At 45.5% G+C, this 19,731-nt stretch overlaps 1 protein-coding gene across 3 annotated transcripts in view; it reads right to left on the bottom strand.

Moving 5' to 3' along the window:
• The window catches only part of WDR62 (WD repeat domain 62), a 45,053-nt gene extending 25,337 nt beyond the window's left edge, over positions 1-19,716 (bottom strand). Inside the window, exons 1-9 of one of the 3 annotated variants that reach the window (XR_008293418.1) lie at positions 19,047-19,716; positions 15,786-15,877; positions 14,847-14,909; positions 11,782-11,839; positions 11,382-11,552; positions 10,491-10,628; positions 9,879-10,061; positions 7,522-7,682; positions 6,140-6,329 (exon numbers count right to left, since the gene is read on the bottom strand). Coding sequence is in view for 2 of the 3 variants with exons in the window: in XM_027044676.2 (XP_026900477.1) it covers positions 6,140-6,329; positions 7,522-7,682; positions 9,879-10,061; positions 10,491-10,628; positions 11,382-11,552; positions 11,782-11,839; positions 14,847-14,909; positions 15,786-15,877; positions 19,047-19,223 (1,233 nt within the window). In the remaining variant the exon portion in view is untranslated. The remainder of the gene's footprint in view (positions 1-6,139; positions 6,330-7,521; positions 7,683-9,878; positions 10,062-10,490; positions 10,629-11,381; positions 11,553-11,781; positions 11,840-14,846; positions 14,910-15,785; positions 15,878-19,046) is intronic. The other 2 variants (XM_027044677.2, XM_027044676.2) reach the window with 2 other exon arrangements.
• Between the last annotated feature and the right edge of the window lie 15 nt (positions 19,717-19,731).

Genomic DNA, 19,731 nt, shown 5'->3' with positions numbered 1-19,731 from the left:
TAAGGAAACTGCTGTCAAATCACAACAGCCGACATCTCAGATAATGGAAAGACTTTAGTGACTACACATGAAAAAGAACACAATCTTTACAAAAACAGTTCAGAAAAACCACTAAACAACTACAACCCACACAACAAACCCCAGCGTGGAGGAGAAGAATTTGATTTCCAGAGTCATCACATTATAAAAATCAAAATATCTAGGTTTCAACAAAAAAAAATTATGAGATAGGCAAGAAAAGAAGAAAATAAAAATAAATCCCATCTTAGGAGTAATTACCTTAAATGTAAAGGGATTAAACTCTGTAATAAAAAGGAAATTATTGGCAGACTTCATTAAAAAAAGATCCAACTCTCTGTTGTCCATAAGAGGCTACTTTATATCCAGACACATACAGGGTGAAAGTAAAGTTATGTAAAAAGATACTCCATACAGGAGTACTACGTGGCAATGAGAAAGAATGAAATATGGCCCTTTGTAGCAATGTGGATGGAACTGGAGAGTGTTATGCTAAGTGAAACAAGCCATACAGAGAAAGACAGATACCATATGTTTTCACTCTTATGTGGATCCTGAGAAACTTAACAGAAACCCATGGGGGAGGGGAAGGGGAAAAAAAAATGAGGTTAGAGTGGGAGAAAGCCAAAGCATAAGAGACTCTTAAAAACTGAGAACAAACTGAGGGTTGATGGGGGGCTGGGAAGGAGGGAAGGGTAGGTGATGGGCATTGAAGAGGGCATCTTTTGGGATGAGCACTGGGTGTTGTATGGAAACCAATTTGACAATAAATTTCATATATTAAAAAAAAAAAAAAAGATACTCCATACAAATAGTAACCAGAAAAGAAATTTGCATGTATATAGTAGTATCAGACGAAATAGAGTTTAAGTCAAAAACTGTTACAAGTGGGGGTGCCTGGGTGGCTCAGTCAGTTGAGCATCCCTCTTTGGATCAGGTCATGAGCTCACTGCTCATGGGTTCAAGCCCCTGTTGGGCTCTGTGCTGACAACTCAGGGCCTGGAGCCTGCTTCAGATTCTGTGTCTCCCTCTCTCTCTGCTCCCTGCCCCCTCATCCCCACACTCACACTCTGTCTCTCTTTCAAAAATAAATATTTTTTAAAAAAATTTTTAAAAACTGTTACAAGTGGGGCACTTGTACCCCAATGCTCATAGCAGCACTCTCAACAATAGCCAAATTATGGAAAGAGCCTAAATGTCCATCAACTGATGAATGGATAAAGAAATTGTGGTTTATATACACAATGGAATACTACGTGGCAATGAGAAAAAATGAAATATGGCCTTTTGTAGCAACGTGGATGGAACTGGAGAGTGTGATGCTAAGTGAAATAAGCCATACAGAGAAAGACAGATACCATATGGTTTCACTCTTATGTGGATCCTGAGAAACTTAACAGGAACCCATGGGGGAGGGGAAGGAAAAAAAAAAAAAAAGAGGTTAGAGTGGGAGAGAGCCAAAAGCATAAAAGACTGTTAAAAACTGAGAACAAACTGAGGGTTAATGGGGGGTGGGAGGGAGGAGAGGGTGGGTGATGGGTATTGAGGAGGGCACCTTTTGGGATGAGCACTGGGTGTTGTATGGAAACCAATTTGACAATAAATTTCATATAAAAAAAAAACTGTTACAAGTGACAAAGAAGGGCATTATATATTGATAAAGGGGCCAACCATCAAGAAGATATAACACAAACATACACACATAAGAGCAGAGAACCAAAATACACGAAGCAAAAACTGACAGAATTGGAAACAGCATTATAGCAGTTGAAGACTTCAACATTCCATTTTCAACAAAAGATAGTTATAAGAAATTATCAATAAGGAAATAGAGGACTAGAAAAACACTATAAACCAAACAGACTAACAGATATGTAAAGAATACTCCACCCAATAACGGCATAACCCACATTCTTCTCAAGTAAACATGGAGCATTCTCCAGAATAGACCACCTATAAGGTAACAAAAGAAGTCAATACATTTTATTATTTTTTATTATTTTAAAAAAAAATTTTTTTTCAACGTTTTTATTTTTATTTTTGGAACAGAGAGACACAGAGCATGAACGGGGGAGGGGCAGAGAGAGAGGGAAACACAGAATCGGAAACAGGCTCCAGGCTCTGAGCCATCAGCCCAGAGCCTGATGCAGGGCTCGAACTCATGGACCGCGAGATCGTGACCTGGCTGAAGTCAGACGCTTAACCCACTGCGCCACCCAGGCGCCCCAAGAAGTCAATACATTTTAAAAGACTGTAATCACACAAACAATCTAACGACAGTCAGAATGAAATTACAAATAACAGAAGGAAATTTGGAGAATTAACAAATATGTGAATATTAAATCACGCACTGTTACACAACCAATGGATCAGTGAAGAAATCAAAGGGAAATTAGAAAATACTTTGACACAAGTGAAAATGAAAACACAATATACCAAAACTTATGGAATGCAGCAAAAGCAATACTCAGAGGGAAATTTATAGCTGTAAATGCCTCCATCAGGAAAGTCTCAAATCAATAATGTCTCACCTTAAGGAACTAGAAAAGAAGAGCAAACTAAACCAAGGGCTGGCAAGAAGAAGATAAAAATTACAATGGAGATAAGGTTGTTGTTTGTTTTTTTTTTTCAGAAACAGAAAAGCTGATCCCAAATAGTGCCAATATTGATAAAGAAGAACGAAGTTGTAGGAAACACACTTCCTAATTTCAAAACTTATTACAAAGCTACAGTAATCAAAATTCTGTGCCATTGGCATAGAGATAGACATACATCAATGGAATATAACTGAGGGTACAAAATTAAATCCATACATCTATGGTCAATTGATTTTCGACAAGTGTGCCAAGATTATCCAAGGGGAAAGAATAGTCTGTTCAATAAACAGTGCTGGAATTATATACCCACATGCAAAATAATGAAGCTGGACCCTTGCTTCAAGTATAAAAGTTAACAAAAATTAACTCAAAAGAGACCAAAGACCTAAATGGAAGAGCTAAAATAATAAAACCCTTAGAAGAAAAGTAAATCTCCATGGTTGTGGATTTGGCAATGGTTTTTTAGTTATGACACCAAAGATACAAGCAATAAAAGAAAAAACTAAATTGAACTTTATCAAAATTAAAAATCTTTGTACATCAAAGGATACAAGAAAGTGGATAACATAAAAATGGAAGAAAATATTTGTAAATCATATATCTAATAAGGATATCCAGAATATGTAAAGAACTCTTACAATTCAAAAGCAAAAAGACAACCCAAGTAAAAACTGGACAAAATATTTGAATAGATATTTCTTCAAAGATATACAAATTACCAGCTAGCACATAAAAAGAAATTCAGTATCATTAACCATTAGGGAAATGCAAGTCAAAACCACAATATACTACCATTTCACAAACACTAAGATGGCTATACTTCAAAAATAAAAAAAAAAACAGTGTTGGTAAGGATGTGGAGGATGGCTAGTGGGAATGTAAAATGATGCAGCTGCTGGGAAAAGTTTGGGGGTTCCTCAAAAAGTTAAACACAGAATTACCATATGACCCAGCAATTCTGCCCACCAGGTATACCACCCCAAAGAACTGAAAACAGATGTTCAAACAAAGCTTGTACATGAACGTTCATAGCAGCACTATTCATAAAGCCAGAGGATGGAAACAACACAAATATCCATCAATTGATGAACAGATAAACAAAACATGGTATATCCATACAAGGGAGTATTATTCAACCCTAAAAAAGGAATGAAGTACTGAAACATGTAAGTAACCACGTGGATAAACCTTGAAAACATTAAGTGAAAGAATCCAGACACAGAGTCTACATATTTTATTTTTCCATTTGTATGAAATATTCAGAACAGGCAAAGTCATAGCGACAGAAAGCAGATTAGGGTTGGGGAAGTGGGAAAAGGGATTGATTGCTTGGGTACAGAGTTTCCTTTTGAGGTGATGAAAATGTTCCAGTGCTGGATAGTAGGGATGGTTGTATAACATTGTGAATGTATTGAACGCCACTGAATTGTACATTTTAAAATTATTTAAATGGTGAATTTTATGCTATGTGTATTTTACCACAATATATATGTACACTTATTACCCTCCCCCAAATAAATGGGGTCATAAGGAAGAGAATGTGGTATATAATGATCAAATCACACAGAAATAGTATAACTATTTTTAAAAATGGGGGTGAATGGAGAGAACATAGGCAAAAAAATTGTTTTAAACTCTTTTCAAAATTGAGTAATTGTCATTCTCAGACTGTTGTACATATAATGTGGGAATAAGTAAATGATTAACTGGGGAGATATCCTAATTCCATCATCCCCCATGTCTTTAGGATTCTGGAAGGATCAATCCAATACCTATGAGCATCCCCAGCACTCAGACAGTGAATTTGAAATACCAGTTCACACTGAAAACAAAACAAAAACTCAGGGCTTCTTCAAGAAATGGTTGATTCCAGGTCTGGGACAGGAAATGTACAAGATGCAACTGGAACATCTCGTCATCTCCAATAGCAAGGAAGCTACCAAAGAAAGATTACTAGGGTCATGTCCAAAGGACTCAGGAGCCAACTTAAAGAGGTTCCCACTGGTCAAAGATGGGACAATTTGAGCTTTAATAATGTTAATAATTGCAATGGATTAAAATATATCCAGTATATTTACATATATGAGTTTAGAATGATATTAAATAAAAACAACTAGTTACCTTTAGAGGACAGGGAACCAATTCATTATCTTGAAAACTGGTAAATAAAGGGAAAGAATCAAGCATTTATCCTGCCTTTCCTATATGAAGTGTACCACTGGGGTGACCAAATGGTAGATGAGGGGAATTGTTTCTTCATATAAGTAGTCCAACTAATAAAAAGAAATGATAGAATTAGAATATCACCATATTGCAACCCCCAAGGAATAAATGGATCTATGCATTGAGCACCAATAGCTGCTAACAATTAATAAACTGTACATTTCTTTTGTGTGGTTTTCTAGATCTGTTCTATTTATAAAAAGTATGAGGGATAGAGACAGGACATTGGAGTTACAGATGAAGAGAAAGAACAGGGTAGAGGCAATTATTAAGTCTGTACTGGCTGTTCTCTCCAGAACTGATAAAAAGATGCACCCACAGATATTTTTGTTGAAGAGACAGATACTATAAATAACAGGTGGATGCAAAGAAAATGAACTGAAAGAGCATATACTAAACCAACAACAAAGGTGAGGGTGAGAGAGAAGATTGGGGGATAGGGAAGTGATCAAAACAGTCTTTAGCTTTGAAATATTTCACCTGTTTTTCAAGGAGAATATATTTATATACAAAAATTTAAAGTTATTTAAACAACATGCTTGTTAAGAGAAAAGTGCTATCAGCAGAAAACTCAGATCTACGAAGGCAGATGGATTCAAGCAGTCAAAGGGCTAAATAATGCTTATTCAAACGGATCAAGTTATTTCTCCCAGTTGTGAACTGGGCCACCAAAAACATAATTTCTCTAGGACAAGTGCTCTATCAGTAAGAAATTTGAGGGACAAAAAAAGAAAAAAAAAAGGTAGAATACAACTATTTCCCCACTGGTTGTCTTATGTGCCAGGACTTAGAACAGCTTTAGAGAATGAAAACATCCCAAAGACTCATTCTCAGAAAACTTCAACACTTAGAAAAGCACTAAACTACACAAATGGCCTCCACAGCAAGCTCTCCAAGGTACACGTGTTCTTAACACTGTTCTCCCCAGTGGCCACACGCCGTGCTTCCTGCAGGTCTCTGCTTGAATGTCATGTCCTCAGAGAGGACTTCCCTGATCATTCCCCTCTCTAGAATAGCACCCTTGATCCCTTTTGCCCTACGCTGTTTTATTTTTCTTTGGAGAGGTAGTGCTGCTTGGTTGGTGTTGATGACGTGTGGGTTTACTCTCCCCCCCGAATGCAGGACTTTCATCAGTTTCCTTCCCAGCTATGTCTCCAGCACCTAGATAGAACAGCATCTGGCACAAAGTTGGGATCTTGTGAAGGAAGAGCTGAATGGGTTCCCTAAACTGGGGAAGCTTTCCCCAGATGAGCCCCAGATGGGAGCCGAGCAGGGGCAGAGGGAAGAAAACAGGGACTCACCTCCACGTTCCAGACGTAGGAGCTGTGGAAGAGCTCCGACCACATCTTGCCTACTTTGTTGATGTCTTTGACATCCCAGATGTAGATGCTGTGGTCCTTATACACGCAGGACAGCCACTGATGGATGGGGTCGAAGGTCAGTGCCACCGTATCTGGGTAGACTGCTTCTGCCTTTCTGTGGAAGAGGAAGCTAACAAGGCCACATGTGCCATCAGTCACCATCAATGTCACTGTGAGTAGTGACAGCTGCTCCTGGTGACACCTGAGCTAGCTGCCTCTTGCTTGGCAATGCCATTCCTTATATTTGGGGTGGTCCATCTCCCACTCCAACTCCACTTCTCCTTCCTCCCTCCCAGTTCCTTTGCTTTTGCTTCTAGTCCAAAGGTTGTAAACTGGAAGCTTCTGGCTGGCCCCTGAGAACATTTGAATTTTTGACTCCTGTTGACATCTCTCTCCCTTCATCTAATCCAACCCACGCTCCATCCTCTCTCTGAGCATGGAAGGATGATGGACACATACCATCAGTTCTCAGTTCTCTCTCATGGGCCCCACCAACATGTGATCAAAAATCCCTATGCAAGGGGCTGGGGAGCTGTCCCCTGACCTGGGGCCTCCCTACAAAGGCTACAGTTTACTGAGCATCTATGACACGCCGATCTGAGAGCTTTAGCGACACTGAATTCCCAGTCTCCATGAGAGGTAGGTCCTACGTTTTACAGACACCAAACAGCCTTACAACAAAGGGGAAGATACAGCACAGCTCAGCCCTTCCACCCCCTCTCAACATGGCAGCCAGAGGGATCTAATGCTCAAGGCCTGACCATATAACCAATGCCAATGTCTGAAATCAGGCTGCCCACTGACATCAGAAAAGACTTCCTTTATTGGAAGGAAGCTTCCCCTGCCAGTCTCCATAAATGTTCAGACCTGTCTCCCAACATCTTCCCCTGGTACACTAGGCTCTGATCACACAGTCCCTAGCTGTTCCTGCAACACACCAAGCCCAGGGTGTTTTTCCCTTCAGGTCTTTACGCTTGCTCTTGGGACCCAGCTCTCCACACAGCTGGCTCCCTCTCACCAAAGACGCTTCCCCTGGCTGCCAATCAACACAGCCCCATCCCCGGGCACTTTCCTTTCTGAGTCCCTGCTTTATTTCACCACAGCATTTATGACTATCTGAAATGGTCTCGTTTGTGTACTTGCTTATCATCAAGCTCCCTCACTAGACTGCAGACTTCATGGTGGCAGAGATTTTGCTGCCTCGTTATAGCTGTCTCCTTCCAGCCCAGGGCTGGCCAGATAGGTAGATGGGGCCGGAAGCATGAGTGAATGTCAGTGGACAGACTGAGTGGGCTCCTCTCCTTCCCCCTGCTGGGCAGTACCTGGGCTCCAAGCCCTGGGCCACGTCCACCCCAAGGTAGTGCGGTTTGGGCAGGTTCGCGAGGTACTGCAGGCTGTGGGCCTGGAAGATGCGGACTATCCCATCTGTGCAGCCGCAAAAGATGAGCTCCTGGCTGACACACAGGCAGGAAGACAGAGAGACCTGTGGGGGCAAAGGGAACACAAGTGTACTTGGTGTTTCATGTGGCCCAGTTCAGGGACACAGGGACTAACAGAACAGCCTCCAGAGAAGCCTTTTAGTTCTTTGGGTCTAAGAAGTCTATTTTAGCAAATTTTAAGACTTTTGAAATCAGGATGTAGCAGTCACCATTGAAAGAAACATGCCAGCAGGCAGACAGAGGCACAAATTATGACAGAATTGTTATTGTTTACAGAGGAACTCGGCTGTGTGTGGAAAATAATCTGTTCAGCAGATAGTGACTTCAGATAGGTAATTTGCAGTAAAAGGGTTTAATTTGAGGCTTACATTTTACTCCTTATTGTTTGAAAACAACTTCATAGAGATTATACTTCAGAGCAACACAGAAAAATGTTACCGTATACAGGAAAGACAATTGGGCCATCTATCCTGCCAGAACACACAGATGGACAGGGCAGGAAGTGCCAGACCTCTGGATACACATTACAGGAGTGTGTCCAAGTCTAGAGGAACTTAATTTATAAGTTGTCATTTATGACAACTGCTCAGGGGCTAACCATCCATCTGTCAAAAGCTTTGGACTTGCTTAAGCTGCCAAAGTTCTAGAAAGAGGATTCAAACGAGAAAAAAACAAATGATGTTTAACCAACTAGGAAAAACAGATGAAACTCTGAATTCTTCCACAGGCCTGACACCATTCCTTTAACCCTAAAGGTGAGTTCTGGAGGGGAGCCACAAGAGCAGGAGTAGGATGGGGTGCCTGGGTGGCTCAGTTGGTTAAGTATCCAACTCCTGATCTCAGCTCAGGTCAATCTCACAGGGGAGATGGAGCCCCACATCAGGCTCTGCACTGCTTGGGATTCTCTCTCTGCCCCTTCCCGACTCGCATGCTCTTTTCTCTCAAAAAAAAAAAAAAAAAATCAGGAGTAGGAAAAGGAGGGAAAACCATTATGCTCCTGCTGATAGCCAATGGGCATCCAGTCTCAGAATAGGAAGACAGTTTGGATTCAAACCCTCAGATCCTGAAGTAGTTCTGCAATTTATAGATGTAACATCCTTTATTTTATTTGTTTGTTTGTTTATCTATTTATTTATAAGTTTTTATTTATTTATTTTGAGAGAGAGAGAATGAGAGTGGGAAGGGGCAGAGAAGAATCCTAAGCAGACTCACACCATCAGCCTAGAGCCCAACTCGGGGCTCAATCCCACAAACTGAGATCATGACCTGAGCTGAGATCAGGAGTTGGATGCTTAACCAACTGAGCGACCCAGAAGCCCCCATCCTTTGGTTTAAAATGTTATAAGAGGGGGCACCTGGGTGGCTCAGTCGGTTAAGCGTCTGACTTCGGCTCAGGTCATGATCTCATGGTTTGTGAGTTCCATCCCCATGTCAGGTTCTGTGCTGACAGCTCAGAGCCTGGAGCCCACTTTGGATTCTGTGTCTCCCTTTCTCTCTGCTCCTCCACTGCTCATGCTCTCTCTCTCTCCTTCAAAAATAAACATTCAAAAAAATTTTTAAAAAAATAAATAAAATGTTTTAAGAGCACCTCAGTGGCCCAGTCAGGTAAGCACCCCACTCTTAGTTTCAGCTCAGGTCGTGATCTCATGGTTCGCAAGACTGAGCCCTGCAATGGGCTCTGTGCTGATAGTGTAGAGCCTGATTGGGTTCTCTCTCTCCTTCTCTCTCTATGCCCCTCCCCTGCTCACACTCTCACTCTCTCTCAAAATAAATAAACTTAAAAAAAAGTTATGTATTTTTAACATAGTCTTTTTTGACTGAAAAATGAAGTCAATCATACCTTAGATTAAAAAAAAAATGCAGTCCTCCCACCAGTTAAGAGTGCTCAGTGAAGAAGAAAAATGGGAACTGGATCAAACAGTGACAGGAGAGCGATTGTAACCTTGACCCCATTACAGGGTACTAGGCACTGTGCTGAGCACCTTCTATACATTATCTCATGGGACTCCCTTATTAACTCTGTGAGGTAGGCAGCAGGATTTCCATTTTACAGATGAGGAAGCTGAGGCTCATTGAGGGAAAGTTACTCACCAAAAGTCTCACAAGCAGAACTTTTGAGAGGTTAAACCCAGAGTTAGTGGAATCAACTACCCGGCAGGGACATTACTGAATGTCCCTAGAGACACATGTCCTGGGAAGAGTGTTTTCCCCACTGATGGCAGACAGGGAGGGTGGGGTACCTTCAGGTTGATCCACTTCTCCAGCACCCTCTTCTCATTGAACTGGCAGAGGAGGCCCGAGTAGGACACACAGAAGGTATTGCCTGCCATCTGGCCCCGGCCACAAGCCACGCCACAGAAGATGTTGTTGTGCAGCTCTCCCAGGATGCCTGAACGCCCTACGAGGGGCACCGTGCCCGTCACCTGGAGGCACAGCAGGGCATAGTAAGACACTGTCTGCATGGCCTCGACCCCAGCAAGGTCACAATGGGACTCTCATGACCAGACGATATGACACATAGCTAAACAGAAGGGCTCAAAGGCATTCCTCCAAATGGAGGAGAAAGGAAGAAAAAAGCAGAACAGACACTTCTAGGCAGAGTGGCTGGAAGGTGGCAGTCCAGAAAAGAGGTCTGGCCCCAGGGTCCGTGTGTCGGGAGGAGATTTCCCAGCAGGGCCTGACAGCACCCGAGCTGTCTGAGCTGTCTGAGCAGGCCCAGAAGCAGAAGCTGAACCAGAGGCCAGACAACCTCTGAGATCACTGGCTCCAAATCTCAGGTAGAAACAGGAGTCCACACTGCCCCTAACGGTTAACCGCCAGGCCTGGCTAAGGGGACAGGGGCAGAAACCTACCTTTGCTTCAGTGGAGACTTCCAAGAACCAGAACCTCACATGCCGATTCCCTACGGTGACAAAATAGCTGCTGTCCTCTGAGAAAGAGAGGGCGATGACCCTGCACGATACTTTGTTGGAAGCCACCACAATGTCTTTCTGGAAGAATCAATGCACAGAAGTTCACGCTAGCACCCAGCCATTGGATCATTTGTGCCTGTGCCTGAGCCCTGTATCACTCAGCCATCCCCTGCTCCAGGTCAGTTTTCCTGGGGCCCTCTGGGCCCTTGGGGAAACCTACATGTGGCACTCTTATCTTTACTAATCAGAGGAGACTGAGGTTTGGAAAGGTTTCCATGTGTGAGTAAGTTCCAGAGCTCTCCCCAAGAGTCCCAGCTCTACAGCTCACACGTGGCAGAGCCTTTGCAGGATGAAATCCTCTCCATTGTCCTATATGGTAGGTGCTTCTCCCCACCTCTGCCAGGCTCAGAGAGGTGGTGTCATGTGCTCAAGATCACACAGCACGTTGTGAACACAGCCAGGATTTGCCACCCACTTCTGCCACCTCCAAGTCCTCCCCTAGCTGTTCCCAAATCCAGCCTTCAGTGCATATTAACTCACTGAATTCTCACAACTCAACAAGGGAGATGCTAACGTATCCCTTTTACAGATGAGGAAACGGACCCACAGATAAGTCACTTGCTCAAGGTCACAGCTGGTCAGTATGAGAATAATTACGTAATTCTACTAGTTAGAGCTTGTCGTATGCCTCACAGTAAGTGTCTAAAACTGGGATCAGCATGCACTAGGTGCTCAATAAATATTTTCCGGATAAATGAACACTTTACCAAATTATCTCATTTAAGTTCGCTCAATGCCTGAGCTGCAGGGTACCCCCACCAGTCTTCTCACCTTCCAGTCCCAGACGTTGAGTACCATGTCGTGCTGGTAGCCCATAGACACGATGTGCTTCATATTGGGGGAGAAGGCCACACAGGCCACGCCGTACTTGTGGCCCAGCATCTCTGCCACCTGATTCTTCTCATCCACATCCCAGATGCGCACAGCAGGCCTGTGCCCGTTCTGGGGAAGGTTGGGCCATTACTGCTGCTGGGATCTGCACCAGGAGGGTCTGGAAGGGCTACTGGGGCTAAAATTGGCATTGCCCCAGTATGCCCCAAAGCCACCTCCCCCATCTGCCATGGGGCTTTCTGGCCCAGGAAGAAGCTATTCTAGGGGCTTCCCACACCTACTGTGGGGTAGAAGGAATGGCCCCAAGATCCCTCCCCACCCACTCACAAACACAACTCACCTCCCCTGTCACTATGTACTTCCCATCAGGGGAGAAGGCCAGAGCACTCAGCGACTTCCTGAGGGAAGGGAAAAGCGCCGGTCATTGGTTCCAAGGAGGGTAGGCAGCCAGACCCCAGCCTGGCTGTGCTCACAGAACTCTGCCCACTCCTTGCTCCCAAGCCTTGAAAGAGGCCAGGAGAGGTGAGTGCCAGCAGCTCCCACAGAGCCAATGTTGCCCGTGTGCCCAGCACAGCATACAGCGCGTTCCCTGCATTCCCCACTGACAGAAGAGGGTCAGTGGCACAGGAAACCAGGCGTAAAAGCAAAGTCCCCAAACATAGATAGGGTGGTCACTGTACAAGGACCTTCCTTTCTTCTTGCTCAGCAGGGGTGGGCTCCCTAAGGCCCCACCCACCCTGTAACCCTGAGAATTCAGGTGCAGGAAATAGTACCGATCTGTCCTAACTGTGGGGGGGGGGGGGGGCGGTGCTGGCAGACATCACACTGAGACAGCATGTGGTCCACTGCTAAACACTCAAAGTGTTCTGGAAAACCCATGAACAACCAACATATTTCTCTCTAGCCTGCACAAGGACTGAATGACCAGAGTAGTTTGCATGTTTTTTCTGGCAGCAAGTTTCATGGTTCCCAGACTACATTGTTTTTTTCCTCTCCCCTCTCTCTCTTTTTTATTTGAGAGAGAGAGAGAGCACACACACACAAGCTGGGGAGAGGAGGGGAGAGAAAGAATCTCAAGCAGGCTCCACGCTCAGCTCGGAGCCCAATGTGGGACTGGGCTCCACAACTCTAGGATCATGACCTGAGCAGAAATCAATCGCCCAACCAACTGAGCCCATCAGGTGCCCCTCCACTCTCTCTTTTAATCCTATTTTACCTGTGTTCCTTAATGGTCTAGTAATGGTCTCCCTCACGTGAGTTAGTTGGTGTGCAGGTAACTAAGTGAATGCCTCTGAGTCTCTGACAATCTTATAGAACACTTATCATCATCACCTAACTCTCTGGTGGCTTCCCACCACTCCTAGGGCAGCAGACAAGGCAAGCTGCCTACCCGATCGCCACCTGCCCGTCCTTCCTCGCCGACAGAAGCCAAATTTTAATTAGAATGGCAGTGTCTCCAGCTGGAGTACATTTCCTCGCCTCTCTACACAGGTACAGCTACATGATTTAGTCTGGCCGGTGAGAAGTAAACTGAAACGCATGTGGGATTTCCAGAAAAGCTTCTCAAAGGCAACTCTTTGTCCTGATCCCCAATCGTTCCCCTTCTGAATAACGGACATGACAGCCAGAACTCCATCTTGGACCAGGAGACAACCTCAAGTACAGAGGCCTCACAACAGGCACGGTGGAACAAGAAGACAGGCAGGCTGGGGTTCCTGAGGCTTGCAGAGACACCAGCCCCTGGGTCCTCACCTCCAGACTTCTTTCGAGCACGAAGAGCATGCCCTTGTGTTTGAAGCCATGCTCGTGGGTTTCCGTTGACTGCAGCCACTCCTAGCCCGCCGTGTGCCCTGACCCTGCGCCCGGCCCTCCACAAAATGCTCTATGGGCATCGCTGCACTAATTCCTCAGGCATGCTCCATGAACTCAGGTCTCTCAGCCAGTTTTGAGACGAGGAGACCTCAACACAGGGAAGTCCTGCCCAAGTTACCTGACAGGGCAAAGCCCTGGCCATGAGAATTCCCTGCAGAGGCTTTGAAAAATGTCAAAGCCATGCTAAGAAGCATGAACGAAAGTGTGGTGAGGAACAGGGTGATACATGCAGTTTCAGAGACGCTCCCCACAACATACTCACTAGTCACCGGGGGAAAAGAGAAGCTTCGCAGTGGAAAAGCCTGGCAGACACCACCTTAACCAAGGGCCCAAGGGAACACCACTGGTCGTAAGAGAGGTCAATATCATGCACCGCCTGACAGAACGCACTGAGGAGGATGCACATTCCTTCTGAGGTGTTCCTGCCAAAGATGCAGAACCTCAGTCTATCTATGAGGAAACATCAGACAAACCCAAAGGGTGGAGCCTTCTACAAAATACCTGGCCTGTCATCCTCGAGTGTCAAGGTCATAAAAGTCAAGAAAAGACAAAGGAACTGCTTCAGACTGAAGAAGACCAAAGAGACAACTGAGCAACGTGTGATTCTGGACAGAATTCTTTTGCTGTAAAGAACATTCTTGAGGTAAATGGTAAAACTTGAAAGAGGCTTAGTTGGTAGTGATGTACCAGTTTTAATCTCCTGACTTTGTTGAATGTACTGTGGTTTTGAAGGATAATGCCCACCCCATGCCCAGGAAATCCACACTGAAATATTTAGAGGCACAGGGGTATCATGTCCCCAGTTTACTCTCAAATGGTTCAAAAAAAAAATTACTATGTATATAGACTGAGAATGATAAAGCAAATATGGTAAAAGGTCAACATCTGGGGAAAATGAGTGAAAGGTAGACAGGCATTCTTTGTATTGTTCTTTAAAATCTAAAATGATTTCAATGTGAAAAGTTAAACAATTGTTAAGACCCGGAAGTGGCTTCTGTTTCAGCCTCCTCTCCCCTTTGCCCCCTCCTCTAATTCCAGGCAAAAGAATCTCCGGCTGCTCCAAGATTCTTACTCACTGCAGGGCCTTTTGCCCTTGCTGTTCCTTCTATCTGGAAGACGCCCCCTACACTTTTGCGGGGGTCACTCCCTTACTTCTTTCAGGTCTCAGCCTCCAAGAGGCCCTCCCCGAGACCTCTGATATGGTTTTCCTCCATTTTCTGCCTGCAAACCTGCCCTAGCACATCCTCGTTATTTCCCCCATAGCGATGGTCAGAGTTGGTTAGTAATTTGCCAACTGGTTTAGTCTGTCTTCCCTGCTGGACTGTCAGCTCTACAAGAGCAGAGATTCTCATGTCTTTTGTTCACTGTCCCCAGCACCCGGAACACTACCTAGCACAAAGCAACAACGTCGCTGAACCGACGGGTGAGTGAATGACTTAGTTACCCACCTACGAACTCCCAAGCCATGCAGGGAAGGGGGTGTGCGCCGGGACCCTCACCCCCCCCCCACCCAATGTCCAGGCCCCAGCCTACCTGGCAGTGTTAAAAATGTGCTGCTGCTTGTTCTCCTTGGGGTTCAAAATCACCACCACACAGCTGGGGAGAAAGAGGGAAATGTGCCCAAACTGAGGGGAGTATTGGGGTCCAGGGATGATTCTATTCCCAACAGAAGAGCCCACACATAAATAAGGCTCTGAACAGAAGATTCTCTCCTCCTCCTCCAGGTGTCTAACGCTGAGAATCTTAGGACACTTCAAGTTATTAGATAATATATTCTTAAATAGAAACCAACACTTCTTCTGTCAGGCACTGGGCTAATAAAGACCTTATGTGCACAATCTCTTTAAATCCTCACAAATGACAGGTAAAGTCGGAAATCTTAGCTCCCTCTTGTAGATGAGGAAACTTGAAGCCCAGAGAGGGAAAATCCTTTGCCCAGGACCACCCAGCAGGACAGGAACACAGTGGGGATATGAATCCATAACAGATTCAAGAGCCCACCCTTGTCCTCTATCCTGGACTGCATTGTAAAGACTCAATGACAGACAGATATTATTCATTAGGAAGGACTACAGATCTGCCCCTGCCCTCCAGGAGTGGAGGGATCTTTGGCGCCTAGAACAGTGCCAGGCTAGATCAGTATTTATGGAATAAACAGGAGGAGATCTTTCAGTCCTCTCAACTACCCAAAAGGAGGATATTCCTAATTGTGTTTTATGGACGAAGCAGCAGGGGTTCACAGAAGAGCACACGGTGGAGCTGGGACACAAATCCAGGCTGTCTGACACCATGGCTTGGGTATTTCCCAGAATCACCACCACCTCCCATCTGCAGTCACAATAAGGCTTTCATGGTGCTCACCACATGCCGGGTGCTGTTCTAGACCTAGATGGGCCTCTCCACAGTCCTCAGGGGTAGGCAGCTTACCTGCATCCTACAGCCAGAAAAGCCAAGGCCCGCTTACTCACTCACCCTGCCAGGTAGGCCACATGGCCTGTGCTGGGGTCACAGGTCAGGCCACTGCTGTTCTGGGCTGTGATGCCAAGCACCTTCTCGAGCGACACCTGTGGGGGAAATGTCCAAGTCAGAAGGACATGTCCCAGTAGGCCCTCCGTGGCACCACTGCCTCAGCCACCCAATCAGTCCCTGTTACATCTAATACTAACTGAACTTCTACAGTCATGTGACCAACAGCTAACATTTGTTCTTCTCAACATTCCTTTGAAGGACACAGAACGATGAGGAAGACAGACAAAAACCCCTACCCTCCTGGAGCTCACATCCTAATCATGATGGGATGGAGGACATAAAAAATAAACAGAACAAACATGTAAAACAGATGCCAGGTGCTGATAGGAGCAGAAGAGAAAAATAAAGCAGGGAAGGAGATTGGGAGTATAGGGAAGAGAGAAGGCCTCATTGAGAAGGTGACCTCTGAATAAGTTTCTAAATATTTTACAAGGATGAAAAATTCGAAGCCTCACAACCCAAGGAAAGAAGGCACTATTATCACCCCATTTTACAGATGGGGACATTGAGGCCCAAGATCCCATGCCTGTGGAGTGACAAAGTTGGGATACAAACCCAGCTAGTCTCTGGCTCCGAAGCCAGTCCATATGTTGGGCCCTGCAGGGGAGACACAGGCGTGAGCAAGAGTGGACACCATCTATTCCCTCAACAAATTTACAGTCTAGAGGTTCAACAAGTAAAGAAACAAGTGAACAATCACATTGAAAATTTTAAAATTCTCTAAGCAAAGTAATTTAAGTGAGCAAATCTCTATTGTGGTTGATTAAAACAATTTAGAGTATAGACTAATAGAATTGTGATACTTTCATACTTTCTTTCAAAACGAAAGACTAGTTTCTTTTTTTTCTTAATGTTTATTCATTTTTGAGAGACAGAGAGACAGGGCACGAGTGGGCAAAGGGCAGAGAGAGGGAGACACAGAATCTGAAGCAGGCTCCAGGCTCTGAGCTGTCAACACAGAACCCAATGTGGGGCTTGAACCCATGAACCGTGAGATCATGACCCAAGCCGAAGTCAGATGCTCAATCAACTGAGCCACCCAGGCACCCCTGGAATACACTAGTTTCTAATTATTATTAAAGTAAAACATTCTCAAGCAAGTCCTTGGTATCAGAAATGAGAGGCATAGCATAATGATAGCTAACACTTACTGAGCATTTACCAGGAGGTAGGCACTGTTTAAATACCTGTAACTGTACCGACTCATCTAATACTCACAATAACCCTGTGATATGGTCATTATTGTCGTCATCTCCATATTACAGACGAGGATATAAAGAGGCTCAGAGAGGTAACCCATCCAGGAAGGGGCCATACCAGGACTCTAACCCAAGCAATCAGGCAATGGCACTCACATCGTTTTTGTATCTGTCAATCAGCATTACTGGGCATTAATATAATATAATGGTCATTTTTAGAGTAGATCTTTTGTAAGCCAGATGGACTCTGTGCCACCAAACAAGAAAAAATAAATGACATCAATTACCCAAAAATACACAATCAAAACAGTAGTAGCTACCACTAATAGAGAATTTACAATGCGCCAGGTATTGTTCTAATGCTTAACATATGTGAGCTCACTTAATCCTCACAAACACCTTACAAGGGAATATTTATATTATTATCTTCATCTTACAGATAAGGACACTGAGGCACAGAAAAGTTCATAACAAGAAGAACAGAACTGGGGTGCCTAAGTGGCTCAGTCAGTTAAGAGTCCAACTCTTGATCTCAGCTGAGGTCTTGATCTCAGGGTCATGAGTTCAGGCCCTGCATTGGGCTCCATGCTGCGCATGGAGAGAGAAGCGGGGGGGGGGGGGGGGTGGGAAGCGGGGGAGGAGAAAGAGGAAGAGGAGGGGGAGACAAAGAACAACAACAACAACAGAATTAAGGTTTAAGCCCAGGCATTCTGGGTCCAGAGGTTGCACTCGTTAAGAGTGCACATTACTTACTGCCTCTCTGAAATTGCTATTGTCATTCCCCTATTTTATACAGTTTAGTGCTCACAAGGTACTTTCAGGAACCTACAAGGTAAGGGCTGTGAAGTACAGGGTGCTAGATGAGAGATTAAAGTAAGTGTCTGTTTTAGGCTGGGGGAAGGCCTCTCAGGGTAGGGATATGCAGGCTGAGACTTGAGGGATGAGGAGCCAGTCGGATGGACTGCAGCAAAAACCCAAGAGGACTCAGCAAACACTTAGGAGGTGGTAAAGAGCTTGGAGCCTCAGGAAAACAGAAAGCAGGCTTGTGTGACTGAACATTTGAGAGAGAGGACCATGGAGGTATAGCCAGAGAGGTGGGCAGGGGCCACCAGGAACTGCAGCCAGAAAGGGTTGGTGATATAATCAGAGCGCAGCAGGAAGCCATGTGGCAGGAAGAAGATCCACCAGCAGCTACCATGTTTCCACTCTCTAACTGGACTCTGCCAAGCAGGTCATAGTCACCATTTCATTTCTGCTCCCTGCAACCCCATGGTATGGTTATCAATACTTCTGTTTTATAAAAACAGACTTCATAGCTCAGAGAGTTGGAGAACAATTTTTTTTTAATTGCTGCTGTGCTAATGGAATTCCTTCTATCTACTCCAAAATCTTTGTTCGTGTGTCTAAAGACTTAGGGAACTGTTCTGTACTCCCTCCCGCAGGAAGCGTTGCTGAGATTTTACAATTATTCACATGTTCTCCATAATTTAGGGTGGCAATATGGAATAAGAATCCCACGTTGGTAAGGGAGAAGTAAAGAGAAGGCAGGTGAGGAGGGAAGGCGGAATAGCGCTGAGGGACAGTTTAGATAGGTAGGGTTCGATACTGAACACTGGTAGGGACCCTAAAGATCCAGCGTGGGGCGAGGTCACAAAAATGGAAGGGCCCAGAGAGACATCCAAAGGTGACTGAAGGGTTACGTAGGAAGGCGGGACTAGGTGATCAGCAGAACTAAAATACACTGAGGTGGGGGTCCAGAGAGAACCCCGAAAATGGTCCAAGGGCTAAGGGAGCCGGGGTTGACAGGTGGGCTAGAAATGATGGGTACCTGAGAGAGAAGGGAGAGTGGGAGGAGCCTTGGCTAACGGGGCGGGACGTAGGAGACGAAACGGGCTAGAGAAGACTAGGCGAGGGTTGATAGGCGGGGCCAACGATCTAAGGGCGGGTCCAGGGGAGCTTGGGAGGGAGCCTGGAACTGGAGTGGGCAAGGCAAACAGCTCCTCACCCGGTTGTGCACCGTGTCCTCCGGCGCCGCCGAGAGTCGGGTCCGCCGCCGGAGACACAGTTGGGGAGCGGGAGGCGGAGAGCACTGGTTCCTCCGCGCCGGAACTCCCACCGTGACGGATGGCAGCTTCTCGACTGCATCGTTCCGCGCGTAGCCTCCGGGCCCCAAGGCCGCCATCGTCGCGCCGGAGCAGGACAACCGTTGCACTCCCCAACTGCCGCCGACGCCTCCACGACCCGCTCAAAGAGCAAACGGCCCGCGGGAAAGCCGGCGCCGCCGCCCATTGGACGCGGTAGGCCCCGGGCCTGGCCAATGTCAGGGCTACCGAGCGGAGGTTTTGACCAATGAGGGCTGAGAGGCGGAGCGAAGTGTCTGGCAGGGTGGATCCATAGCTAGTTTACTTGCTGCCTGATTAAACAAAATGGCATTTTTATTGCGGTCTGTGTTTTCATCATTAACAAACGTTTAGGTTTTAACTTTTACGTAGCTAAGGCCAAAGCCTCCAAAGCCCCCAGTTCGCTTTTTGCAGCACTTCCCCCGCCCACGCAGTGGATAGTCACCCGGATATAAGGGTAGGGTGGGGCCGAAAGAGACCGACCACTTGGCGCAGGCTCAGAAAAGCCGTGACATCACCTGTCTCCCAGCACAAGATAAGGTCAGAGTGGCTAAGAACTGGCTTTGTGCC

This window comes from Acinonyx jubatus, chromosome E2 (genome assembly GCF_027475565.1).
Source record: "Acinonyx jubatus isolate Ajub_Pintada_27869175 chromosome E2, VMU_Ajub_asm_v1.0, whole genome shotgun sequence".
Classification (NCBI taxonomy): Eukaryota; Metazoa; Chordata; class Mammalia; order Carnivora; family Felidae; genus Acinonyx; species Acinonyx jubatus.
Note: the sequence above shows the minus strand (reverse complement) of the source record. Positions and strands in the feature narration are given on the sequence as shown.